Source organism: Diabrotica virgifera, chromosome 2 (assembly GCF_917563875.1).
Source record: "Diabrotica virgifera virgifera chromosome 2, PGI_DIABVI_V3a".
In the NCBI taxonomy this organism is placed as follows: Eukaryota; Metazoa; Arthropoda; class Insecta; order Coleoptera; family Chrysomelidae; genus Diabrotica; species Diabrotica virgifera.
In genome coordinates, this window is record NC_065444.1 from 224232285 (window position 1) to 224246063 (window position 13779).

The following is a 13779-nucleotide window of genomic DNA, read 5'->3' on the forward strand; positions in this document are numbered from 1 at the left end:
CCCACCCCTGAATCTTATTTTCGGTAATGACATTGGGAAATTGTAACAAAATGTCTAAAAATTAATTTAGAAATGGGGTAAATACTATTAAAAAGCAAATTTTATTTTAGTCATAAGAAAATGTTGAAATATACCAAAAATCTACTAAAAAATATTGCCTACTAGAATTTTTTAAAAAATATCAAAAATCTACCAAAAAAGTAGAAATCTACTAAATGTGGCAACGTTGCACTAACAGCTGTGGCGAAAACTGTCAAATCCCCTCTACTCTACCCATGGCGCGCCATTTAAATTTATCAGATAAATGCACAAAACTGCCACTAACAGCGCTGGAGAAAGCTGTCAAATCCCCTCTACCCATCGGCTCATGGCCAATTGGGACCGTGCAAGTTCGGCAAAGCGACCTCTATTTCTACGCTCTGTACTTTTATTCGCACTTTTAATTATATTGGCCAATTATATTAGTCCTGGTTGCTGGATAATTGTCAAGACCATAGTCCAAAAAAATAATAAGAAGAAAAAAATAAGATGCAGGTTATGTTTAGCAAACGTAAACAATTGTATGTAGTAAATAAAATCCGTTATTAAAATGCAGTATTGCAAGCAAAATACAATTAATTAAATTTACCTTTATATAATAATTGCATATCATATCAATATTGTGGAGCAATATATAATTTTTCTAAGTCAATGACAGAAGGTATGAAATATACGTCAATTTGACAATTTCAATTGACAATATGAATTATTTAAGACAGTTGCAATATTTCTCCGCGACTCGCGCACGGTCGTTTCTCGTTTCCCTTTCCAAGTACTCGCACACCGCGAATACCTAACTGCTTTAATTTGTCAGTTATTGGTGATTCAAGCTAAACACTAATTGCACCAAAAAATACGTAAAATTTTATTAGGTTGGCGGTGAAAATATGCAATCCCAAATAATTTTTCAGAAATATATACATATTAATCCAGACTGGTCCTTAAAATTACCAATAATGGTTTATCTATCAAAATACCTACGTAGTTAAGATTGTTGGTGCGATTAACAATTAAGCACAAATTACAGCAGTTAGGTATAGGGAATGCTTAAGAAATAAAAAAGTACCATAAAATATCATTTCATTACAATACTAAAATGGTGTTCCATTTAAGAAAACTCAGAAAATACTCATTCCGAGTCATAATACCCAATTATACAGAATACCATCATATAAATCACATCCTTCTAAAATCCATATTAGGTGGATTAGTCAATAAGCCATTTATATATACAGATGGATCAAAAACAAAACACGGAGTTGGTTGTGGAGTTTTTATCCAAAATACAAAACAATCATTTATGTTTAAATTACCATCAATATGTAGCATATATACTGCTGAACTTATAACAATTTGGAAGGGCATTACTTGGTTAACATCAAATAATTTACGAGATGGAGTAATACTAACTGATTCTAAGTCTGCATTGGAGTCAATAAAAAGCATAAAATTTGAAAGAATGAAATGTCCTATATTATGCAATTTAAAAAATTTGATAGCAGATTTAAATATAACATTTGTATGGGTCAAAGGTCATACAGGTATACTAGGTAATGAAAAAGCTGATAGTTTGGCTAAGGAAGCAGTACTTAACGGAGTTCTTTGTAATATTTATACATTACCAGACGTCTTTCATTTGATAAAAAATAAAATAAGATTAAAATGGGAACGACAGTGGGAAAATACTGTAGAAAACTCACAAAATACCTACTTTAAAATACATCCTACCCTACCATCCCCACCTCTATATATTTTCAACTACCCTACTTCAAAATTCTTTTCGGCAAGTGTTTTTCGACTTAAAACAAATCATGGGCGATTTCCATCGCACCTTGCTAAGCTGGGCATTATACAGTCCTCGGCCTGTAGTTGTGATCAGAACTCTTACGGAGATCTAAATCATATATTTTTCGGTTGCAAAAAACATTTAAAAAAATCCAATGATTTAATTCGTACACTTATTGAAATGAAATATTTTCTTCCATTAAATCTCACACACATTTTATTAGCTGCCAATAAAAACACCTTGGAACTTTTAGTAAATTTTATTAAAGAAAATAAAATACAAATTTAAAACGGCTTAACCCACATCTCTGTAGTTATACTATAAGAAAATTCCTTTTACAACTTTCTGTGGCAAATGGACTTGATTCCATGCCATTATCTTTCCACACACACACACACACACACACACACACACACACACACACACACACTCATTCCGAGTTTCGACCAACCCTGTATACTAAAATTAAAAATTTAGCTATACTAATGATTCTTAACAATAGTAGAGTATATTAAAAATCATTTGAACGTAAGTAGAGTTTTAGATGTCAAACTACTACAATTCTACAGGGTGTTAATTTCGCTACGAAATTAATAAAAAAACATAATTATCCTTTAAAATACCCTGTATAATATTACAAAACCTCATACTTTAAGAAAGAAGACATCGAAGAGAATCCAAAAATGTAAAAATATACAGGGTGTCCCATTTAAAAAAACGAAGTTATAACCGGTATAACCGGAAGTTGCAGAGAGATGAAAATATTTTCATGATTCTGTTGCCTTTAATTCTCGAGATATTTCTAATAGGCCCTTTATTTGCCTCACCCTATACTACACAAATCAGCGTACGTTTCACTTTATGTTTTGACTTAATTTGTTTGAAAATGAATCGTGACGCATGGGAAAAGTTATAGCGGACGAAACTTATATGTATTGTGTATGATTGAAGACGTGCGTTTCAGATTTTCTAATCCGCTATTGTTGATATATTCTTGTTGTTCACTTCTACTTTAAGTATTTAAGTATAATAGAAAAATGTTTTAAACAAACAAAACAACGGTTTCCGATACTTCGATATAAAGTTTGGGTGTCGATAGAAAATGTTCCAAAACTCTAAAAAGTTTAAAAATTAAATAGAGTATCTACTATTATGTACTGTGAGTAGAAACTCATCACATCAAATTATTTTTATTCATACGAAAAAGAGTATAAATTTATACTTTATGCTCATACTCATGAGAACATACTCGGAAGTTTATACTTCGTTTTTATTCATACCACCCATTAAGCGGTACGTAATTTTTTGCAGAGTTAAATATACCGGGTGTCCACTTATATTTTCCCCCATTTTAACTGCCTATAACTTCTAAACGGCTCAAGATAGAAATATACGGTTTTCGCTGAAATGTTTTATTTTAGCAAAAGTTTTGTCTGAATGGATTGAATTTTTTATATCGCTTTCAAATACGAAAAAAAATGGCGAATTTTTTGAAAAAAACGTTGTTGACTTTTTTTTAATGGAACACCCAGTATATTTTTCTGTAAATTGAAAGAAAGTTCATTCACGTATCCAGCGATATAAAGTTTTTCAAAATCGGTTGTCAACTCACTGAGTAATTAATTTTTAAAATGAGAGGTGCAACGTGGATATCACATACCTAAATAACATGACTAAGCAATTTGATATTATGTTATGTGATTTCCACATTGCATCGCTCATTTTAAAAATTAATTTCTCAGATATTTGACAACCGATTTTAAAAATTTTTATATCGCTGGATAGATAAATGACTATTTTCTCAAGTTACAAAAAAGTATACTGGGTGTTTTAATAAAAAAAGTCAACAACGTTTTTTGTTTCAAAAATCCGCCATTTTTTATTTAAAAGCGTTATAAAAAATGGTCATTTACCTAAAAACTTGAAAAAACGTTTATTTACCTATCCAGCTATATAACAAATTTTAAAATCGGTTGTCAAATGACTGAGCAAATAATTTTTAAAATGAGAGATGCAATGTGGAAATCACATAAATTGATATTATGTTATGCGATATCCATGCTGGGTGTTCCATTAAAAAAAATCAACAAAGTTTTTTTCAAAAATCCGCCATTTTTGTTTTTGTATTTGAAAGCGATATAAAAAGTTCAATCCATTCAGACAAGACTTTTACTAAAATAAAACATTTCAGCGAAAACCGCATATTTCTATCTTGAGCCGTTTAGAAGTTATAGGCAGTTAAAATGGGGGAAAATATAAGTGGACACCCGGTACAGAGTGGGCCAAAGAAAAGAGTCCACCTCGATATTTGGCAGTATTTATTAGATTTTAAGGAAATGAAGAAACAGGTCGATTTTTGATCTAAGGGGGACACATTTTTACGGTACATACATCTGTCATTTGTCAACCCCCTCCCTTCCATTTCCCCCACCCCTTATTTTTAAATAGGTAATAGGGGTCATATGCTACCTCATTTGAAAGGTTATTCAATTCTCTATTCAGTAATATTAACATTGACTTAATTATTTATATAGGGCAAGAAAAAATTTTTTGAATTAAATTAATTGACACAAAAATAGAATGTTTGCAATTTATTTAACTGAAAATACATTCTACTGCTGACAAAAAAACAGAAAAATGTTTATTTGACAAATAAATATTGTTTTTCGCTTAAATTCAATATTCAACATACTAAGAGGCAAATGGGTGGCAGCTTGAACATTGAAATTAAGCGAAAAGCAATGTTTATTTATCAAAAAACATTTTTTTCTGTTTTGTGACAGCAGTAGAATGTATTTTGAATCAAATAAATTACATACATTCTTCTTTTTGTGTCAATTAATGTAATTAAAATATTCTTGGTATAAATAATTATGTTATATTACTGAATAGAGAATTGAGTAACCTTTTAAATGAGCTAGCACACGACCCCTATTCTCTATTTAAAAATAAGGGATGGGGAAGTGGAAGGGAGGGGGTTGCCAAATGACAAATGTATGTACCGTAAAAAAATGTCCCTCAGGTCAAAAATCGAGCTGTTTCGTCATTTCCTTAAAATCTAATGAATACTGCCAAATATCGAGGTGGATTCTTTTCTTTGACCCACTCTGTATAATAAATAGTTAAATTTAAATATTATATACTTACCGGGTCCAAAATGACCTTTGAAAGATTCTATTTCAGTTCCAGTAGTGTAGTCAAATTTGTATACTTTCAAATCATCACCTCCGGCAACAAAAATGCTTTTGTCGGGATGAAGGGAAGCAGAATTTACAGTGGATGGTATCGAAAATTCTCTAATTTTTGTTAAAGTTTCAGCGTCTAGGAAAATCACACGGTTTGAATAAGATACTGTTAAAACACTTCCATCTTTTGACACTTCAAGACTATTAGGAGTAGAACTAAAATCAACTTTTTGAACTTCCTAAAACAATAATGCATAATTATGAATAATAATGCTCTAACAGTTAACATCTACAAAGTTCTTGATAGTGCAAGACCAGCTCTTTGTATATTTGTAGATTTATCAAAGGCATTTGGTACTGGTATTGTTTCACATAAAATATTGCTAAATAAACTTAAAAAATATGGTATTAGAGGGCTTACATATAATATTCTAGAAAGTTATCTTCTAAATAGGCAACAACATGTTTATATAGATGGAGAAATTAGTAAGGGAAGAATTATATCGTACGGAGTCCCGCAGAGAACAGTCTTGGGACGAATTCTCTTCAATATCTATATCAATGACCTATTCAGACTAAATATCACAGTTAAAATAATAAGTTTTACGTGGAGTAATTTAAAACAAAAAGCCGAATCAGACTTTGCTACAATTCAGAAAAAGGTTAATAAACTCACTTTAACCTTTAACTACACGCGCTGGCGTATTTTGTACGCCAGATATAAGAAATCTACTGAAAATATATTTAAAAATTAAATTTTTGACCTTGTTTATCTCTCTAACCAATCACTGGAATGTGCTTTACAATTTGGTTTTAGTTTCGTTATAATCGGCGTTTTAAGAAGATCGTAATTTACAGTTTATTTGTTGTTTCCGGTGGTGGACAATATACGCCACGGTTATATTAATATAGGTCGTAATATAAGTACATATTTCAATTGTTTTTTAGTCATTATTTTTTTTTATGTTTAGGCAATCTGTTATAACATATAACAATAGGCACATTTTATCTGAGAAATAATGACATGAAGAGATTGTGACCAGCGCCACACATCTCTATAGAGATAATATTAAATTACTGTATTAATATATTAACTTAGCTACTGTAACAATATTAATGTCTGTGCGGTAAATCTAATGGTGTCTGTCTCTTTAACCGTTTTGTTTCCTGAATGTTGTCTAACAAATTAATTGCAAGCACATTCGCGTGGCTTTCAAGACGTACGATGTATTTTGCACTTAACTTCACTATCACTTCACTGACGGTTTTCGTTTCCAAATCATTGTAAATATCCCTGTTAGTAACAAACCACGGAGCATCGATTATTGAACGTAACATCTTGGACTGGAATCTCTCAATTATGGATACATTCGACTTGGATGCTGTTCCCCAGAGCTGCAGACCATATGCCCAGACTGATTTGAATATTGTGTTGTACACTAGCAGTTTATTTCTTGTCGTGAGCTTAGACTTACGCCCTAGAAGCCAATAATGCTTACTAAATTTTATGCCCAGTTTTTTCCGTTTGTTCCATATATGGGTTCTCCAGGTTATAGTATAAGAGCTGTGAGACATTTTTGAGTAGGTATTTTAGGCAACCTGAAAATTTTTCAGGTGACTCTTCTATGTTCCTAATACAAAAATGCCGGTCTGGCTGGAGGGTAGCGGTTATTTTCCCAAAAAATCCCCCCCAAAGTTAAAAAAGGGTAAAAATTGTTATTAAAAAAATATCATTGATATGACTTGAAAGTAAATTTAAATATTCAAATATAAAGAAAATAAACAGGCCAGGCGATTTGAGGGCGATTTTAACTCTGCAAGATACTTGCATGGGCGCCCTAGGATTATTTTCAGGGGGTGCATCTGAACTTCAGAAGATTTCATCTGAATCTGTACATACTATTAACGAGTATAAAATATACAACTATACATGCATAGCTATGTACATTCCTTCCGGACAGGGAGGTGGAATTGTTATTTTGACAGGGTATTTTTTAATTTTAAAAATAAATATTCTACAAAAGACAGGTTTTTTTTGGTGAAATTTTCCAATTGCCATGTGATCAAACAAATTGAGAAAGAGCGTACACCGATAGCTATTTGCGTCCTCTGTTGTAGTTGAGTGAGTCCGTTCGCTCGAGAAAATCACGTGACCTGGCGATATCCATGTTGTTGTGCCTCGAAACGTTAGAGTAATTATTATATATATTATAGTTTTTTAAGTAATTTTTCTTAATTAAAGGAAAATAATACGTACTATACAATAGATTTTCAAATATGATAGAAAAAGACAAATTTATTATTATAAATATATAGGTAGAAAATATAAAACTATAAACTAAATTAATTCGGTGTCCGAATCTTGTACTTCTTCTTCAAACTCCTCATCTGAGCTTAAATGTTCATTCTGTTCTTCTTCGTCAGACTCCTCTCGAGACTCAGATTCCTCTTCTACATGATCTGTAAATAGTTGTAATATGGATTTAAAATTAATTAAAAATTAATCAGTGATTAATTAATTGAGTTGCTACGTATTCTCTGTCCTTTTATACGGAGTCAAAGCCTGGACAATCATGGGCGCATCTGAAGAAAGACTTACCATTGTTGAGATGTGGTGTTATCGAATGATGTAAAAAATATCATGGACACAACACTTAACAAACACGGAAACATTAAGAAAGATGAAAAAGGCAAAAGAAATACTCAACACTATGAAGGAAAGAAAAATGAGCTAAAATAAATATTCATTCTCTTCTCCTTCGTCAGACTCCCCCCGAGACTCAGATTCTTCTACCTGATCTGTAAATAGTTGTAATATGTATTTAGAATTAATGAAAAATTACCAATGCTTAATACTTTTCCTTATATAACCAATCACATCACGTTTTTATTTCTTAGTGTAGGTATGTCCAAAGTAGCTCATGTTTCTTTCCTTCATGATGTTGAGTATTTCTTTTGCCTTTTTCATATTTATTAATGTTTCCGTGTTTGTTACGTGTGTCCATGATATATTTAACATTATTCGATAACTCCACATCTCAACAACGGCAAGTCTTTCTTCAGATGCGCCCGTGATTGTCCAGGCTTCCACTCCGTATAAAAGGACGGAGAATACGTAGCAACTCAACTAGTTAATCGCTAATTAATTTTTAATTAATTCTTAATACATATTATAACTATTTACAGATCATGTAGAAGAGGAATCTGAGTCTCGAGGGGAGTCTGACGAGGAAGAAGAGAATGAATATTTAAGCTCAGCTGAGGAGTTTGAAGAAGAAGTACAAGATTCGGACACAGAATTAATTTAGTTTATAGTTTTATACTTTTCTACCTATATATTTATAATAATAAATTTGTCTTTTTCTATCATATTTGCAAAATCTATTGTATACTTAGTAGATACGTATTATTTTTCTTTAATTAAGAAAAAGTTACTTAAAAAACCATAATATATTATAATAAATACTCTAACGTTTCGAGGAACAACAACATGGATATCGCCAGGTCACGTGATTTTTCTCGAGCGAACGGACTCACTCAGCTACAACAGAGGACGCAAACAGCTATCGGTATACGCTCTTTCTCACACTGCTGCTTACCTATAGCGCTTTTCATTTATATGCACGCGTAATTTGTTTGATCACCTGGCAGTTGGAAAATTTCACCAAAAAAAAAACTGTCTTTTTTAGAATGTTTATTTTTAATATTAAAAAATACCCTGTCAAAATAACAATTGCACCTCCCTGTCCGGAAGGAATGTACATAGTTATGCATGTATAGTTGTGTATTTTATACTCGGTAATAGTATGTACAGATTCAGATGAAATCGTCTGAAGTTCAGATGCATCCCCTGAAAATAATCCTGGGGCGCCCATGCAAGTATCTTGCAGAGTTAAAATCGCCCTCAAATCGCATGGCCTGTTTATTTTCTTTATATTTGAATAGTTAAATTTACTTTAAAGTCACGTCAATGATATTTTTTGTAATAACAATTTTTACCCTTTTGTTTAACTTTGGGGGGGGGGGGGGGGATTTTTGGGGAAAATAACCGCTGCCATCCAGCCAGACCGGCATTGTTCTATTAGGCTATCATGGAAGAGTCACCTGAAAAATTTTCAGGTTGCCTAAAATACCTACTCAAAAATGTCTCACAGCTCTTGGACCATTAATCCCCTGTCTAAGTGCATGCCCAGATATTTTACAGAGGTAACTGAGGGAATGACCTTATTATTTATACTGTAGGTGATTCACCGTGACATTTTGTAAAAACAAATTTAGTCATTATGACACAAAATATATTTTTCTTTATAAACAATACTTTTTCTCCTGTAAAAAATTACATTTCAAAAAATTTTTTATTAGTAATTTTATTTATCATGGAATCCAGTTATTCCATGATTCCAGTTATAAATCCCAATTAGCTTACTGAGAAGGAACTCCAAGTATTCCCTGATGCCGAATAAGGTTTATAACAAACAACTAAGTGTATTTTTTCAAAAAAAAAAAAAAACAAATCCGCTGTTTTTAAGTGTATTTTCTTGTGGCGTATAAAGTACGCCACGCGTGTAGTTATGTTATAACTTGATGCGCGGGTAGTTAAAGGTTAAATGTAGATAAAACAAAATATCCCGAAACAAGTCGATTTTTGTTTTTAAATTGTGATATTTTGGTATATCTAAATAGTATACGAGTGATGTATGTCATCCATCTTTGCGTGACGAAGTAATCGATTATTTTTTAAATGAGAATCGATCTCGCGTGCTAGCTCATTTCAAAGGTTATTCAATTCACTACTCAGTTATGTAAACATTAACCTAATTATTTCTACAGGGTGTTTAAAAGATTTTTTTTTAATTAATTAATTGACACAAAAAGAAGAATGTACGGAATTTATTTTTTTTAACATCCCATTTATTTACAATCTGTAATAATGATTACAATAAGTAAATTGTTTAACAATTAAAAGAGACTTGCAGGAGACTGTCTAGTGACAATAACCTATGAAATCATAATTTTAGTACTTAACAAAATTATTTGTGACTCTAATAAATAAAATCCTATAATAGTGCTGCAAATTCGTGCAAATAAGAATTGTGCATTTAATGACAGAAGCATATAATTTGGACCACATATACTACACATATAAATGTTCAAATTTAGATAGGAGGCCATCTCAGATTTTGCCTTTTACAAAAATGGAGGGGATTAAAAATGGCGACTATACATATGTGACTAATAGCACGATAACTTTTGAACGAGACTTAGATTTCAACCAAACTTGGTATAAAGGTTCTTTTTTAATGTATAAGATCGAGGTATTGAACGAGAAGAATAGGTTTATCAGAAGTTGTGTTTTTCCTGATTTTTATGTAAAAATATGTTGTTTTTTTTTTCAATTCTTTCACCATGTATGTATTAATTTTTCAAAAAGTTAATACGGCCATTAAAAAGAGCATAAAAATATTTTTTAGGAAATATCTTTAGCTTTTTAGTTATGTTAATTACCATTTAATAAATGCAAAACGGATCTTCACATGTACCTATATGCGGCAGATTCGTGCAAATATTATAAGAATTATTGTGCATTTAATGGTAGAAGCATATAATTTGGACCACATATACTACACATATAGAGGTTCAAATTTAGATACGAGGCCATCTCAGTTTTTGTTCCTTTTACAAAAATGGCGGGCATTCAAAATGTCGACTACACATATGTGATTAATAGCACGATAACTTTTGAACGAGATGTCAGATTTCAACCAAATTTGGTATATAGGTTCTTTTATTGATGAATAATATCGAGGTCTTGAACCGGAAGAATTGGTTTACCAGAATTTGTGTTTTTACTGTTTTTTTTATGTAAAAATATGTTGTTTCTTTTTCAATTCTTTCACCCTGTATATATTAATTTTTCAAAAAGGTAATACCGGCGTTGAAAGAAGCGTAAAAATATTTTTTAGGAAATATTTTGAACTCTTTAGTTATATTAATACCATTTAATAAATGCATAACGTATCTTCACATGTAGATACCTATGTGCGGCAGATTCGTGCAAATAATAATATAAGAACTATTGTGCATTGAATGATTGACAATGCTCCTATTTAAAATAAAAAAACGCATGTTTAAAACAAAAAAAAATGTTAAAAATAAAAAAAACATGTGTTTTAAAAATGTTCTACTTGTTTAAAACATGAAATTTAAAAATAAAAAAAACAGGTTTTTTCAACCCTGAGACATAGTGACAAAGAAGCCAAGTGAAGTATAAAAATACTTTAATAGCCAGTTGCACCAACAAATAAACGATTGATTGTTTTATTTGGATTGCCCGTTTATTTTAAAATGCCTTGCACCGACCATTAATCGATTAAGACCGACAGTTTTTGATCTGTCAAAAGTAACCACCCGATTTTCTGCGGTTATTTAAAAAATCGACTGTTTTTTACCTGACGTTTGACGTTTATTCCAATAACCTATAAAATTCCAGTTGTTGATAAAAATTAAAATAAGATAATTGAAAAGAGTAAAACCACGTAAAACGTTAAATTTAATTATTTTGTCATTTAAAGATGTTTAGAGAACATCATATATCCCATAATACTCATCGTTCAATAATATGGAAGTGTAATTGAAAATACCTACTACTTTAGTTTTTAAATACTTTTGCATTATGGGTATATAAAATGGGGAATTTCTGGAGAATATATTATTAGGGAATAGTGGATATCCCAGTCCTCAACTACAACTACCCAATGGCACATGACACCATTGCAGAATATTCAGACAGAAGTTGTGTTTTACAATGGATCACAAATCCCTTTAAGAATTGTTATTGAAAGAACATTTGGTATTTTGAAGAGATTTCCCATTTTAACATATGTAATGAGATGCAAGTTACCTTTTCTTCAAAGAATAATATCAGCTTGTTCAGTTTTACACAATATTGCAGTAGATAATAGAGAAAACCTTGAAATAGTGGCAAATGAGTGTGCTGTTGATATTGATATATTAGAAGCTGTGGCAGAACATTTTCAACCAGAAGCTAATCTAATGCAACTAAATTGTGTGTGTGTTTGTTTAAAAATATTGTTTGACATTTAAAGCTAGCTTAAATTAATTTTATTTTTATTGGACTGCAGTTTGTTAATAAATTAATATAAATATTATATTGGTGACTGAGTTTAAGTACTTTATGTTCATTAGCAGGTTTTCAATAATAAATTTATAAATATTATACATATATTATATTATTGGTGTTTGATCTTTTATTGTTTAAAATATATTCATTACGATCCATTATGACCCTCTCTTTTCACCTCTGGATAACTAGTTATCAGGAAGTTTATCTGACAGATTAGATACTAACAGATATCTGACAGAGAAAAACTTCCCGTTAACTAGTTATCAGGAGCTGAAAAGACAGATACTAAGGATAGTGCTAGATAAACTTCCCAATAATTAGTTATCTGGAAATGAAAAGACCTCTAATATCTAATCTGTCAGATAAACTTCCTGATAGACAAAAATATAATAGAATTAACCTTTATGGTGGTTTTTTATTAATTTTTTTAGCAGTGTTTAAATAAACAAATACTGAGGGCATGAAATGGATCACGAACAAGGATGTTCTAGGAGGAATGAAAAAAGAATTGGAGATTGTGTTTACCATTAAACACATAAAACTGCATTATCTGGGACACATATGAGAAATCAACACCGATACTCCCTGATGCAGTACATATTGCAAGGTACAGTCAAAGCTAAGCGAAGACCCAGTAGAGGGAGAAGATCAATGGAACTGTTTCGAATCGCAGCTAGCAAGGTTATGATTGCTAATATGATTTCCAACATTCGAAACAGATAGGAATCAAAAGAAGATGGCATGAAAATGAAAGTGTATTACCTAATACTTTTCAAAATCCACAAGGAAAAGAAAAAGTTTTCCTGTAGTTGGCTGTATACCATCAATCACAAAATTGGAAAGAAATCCTTTGTAAAAGGTATAAAAATTTTTAATAAAAAATCCCTTAAAAGGGCTACATCACAACAAAACGTTTTCGATTTTTATAAAAAATCATCATCAGTGTTTGATAAACTGGATGCTAGCTGAGCCACAAAAGAAAAATATCTGGGTAAAAACCCTTTACATAAAATATAGATGCCTTAAAAGTGCAACTGAGTTGCCATTAAGTCATTGAAATGTGATCAACTCAATTTGGATCCCACGTGTTGGGAAACCTGTATACTTTACCTTAGGGCATTATCCTGTTTGCCATGTGACCATCACAGGCCTTTTTATTGAAGTATGCACTTTTAAGGCATCTATATTTTATGTAAAGGGTTTTTACCCAGATATTTTTCTTTTGTGGCTCAGCTAGCATCCAGTTTATCGAACACTGATGATGATTTTTTATAAAAATCGAAAACGTTTTGTTGTGATGTAGCCCTTTTAAGGGATTTTTTAATAAAAAATTTTATACCTTTTACAAAGGATTTCTTTCCAATTTTTTAATACTTTTCACTTAAAACTTTATAGATTCTAATCTATAAAAAGATTAAATTTTCAAATATAAATACTTGAGCCTTTGTTTTATTTTGTTAACCTGTTGTTATATATCTGTTGAATTGAACTCTATTTTGAATCTAGAATTTTAACGAATCCTAACCTTTATTAAAATTTATTGAAATTACCTCTTTATATCTATAATAAAAAATATTTATTTCTATACAAAAATGTAAAATATATTGAGTTTAATAAATGAGTTA

The 13779-nt window shown here is 31.0% G+C and overlaps 1 protein-coding gene across 1 annotated transcript in view; it reads right to left on the reverse strand.

The window, feature by feature from the left end:
- LOC126880435 (serine-threonine kinase receptor-associated protein) overlaps window positions 1-13779 on the reverse strand; it is a 57554-nt gene that overhangs the window by 12058 nt on the left and 31717 nt on the right. The window contains exon 4 of the mRNA XM_050644290.1: window positions 4973-5249. Within this exon, the coding sequence (XP_050500247.1) occupies window positions 4973-5249 (277 nt within the window). The remainder of the gene's footprint in view (window positions 1-4972; window positions 5250-13779) is intronic.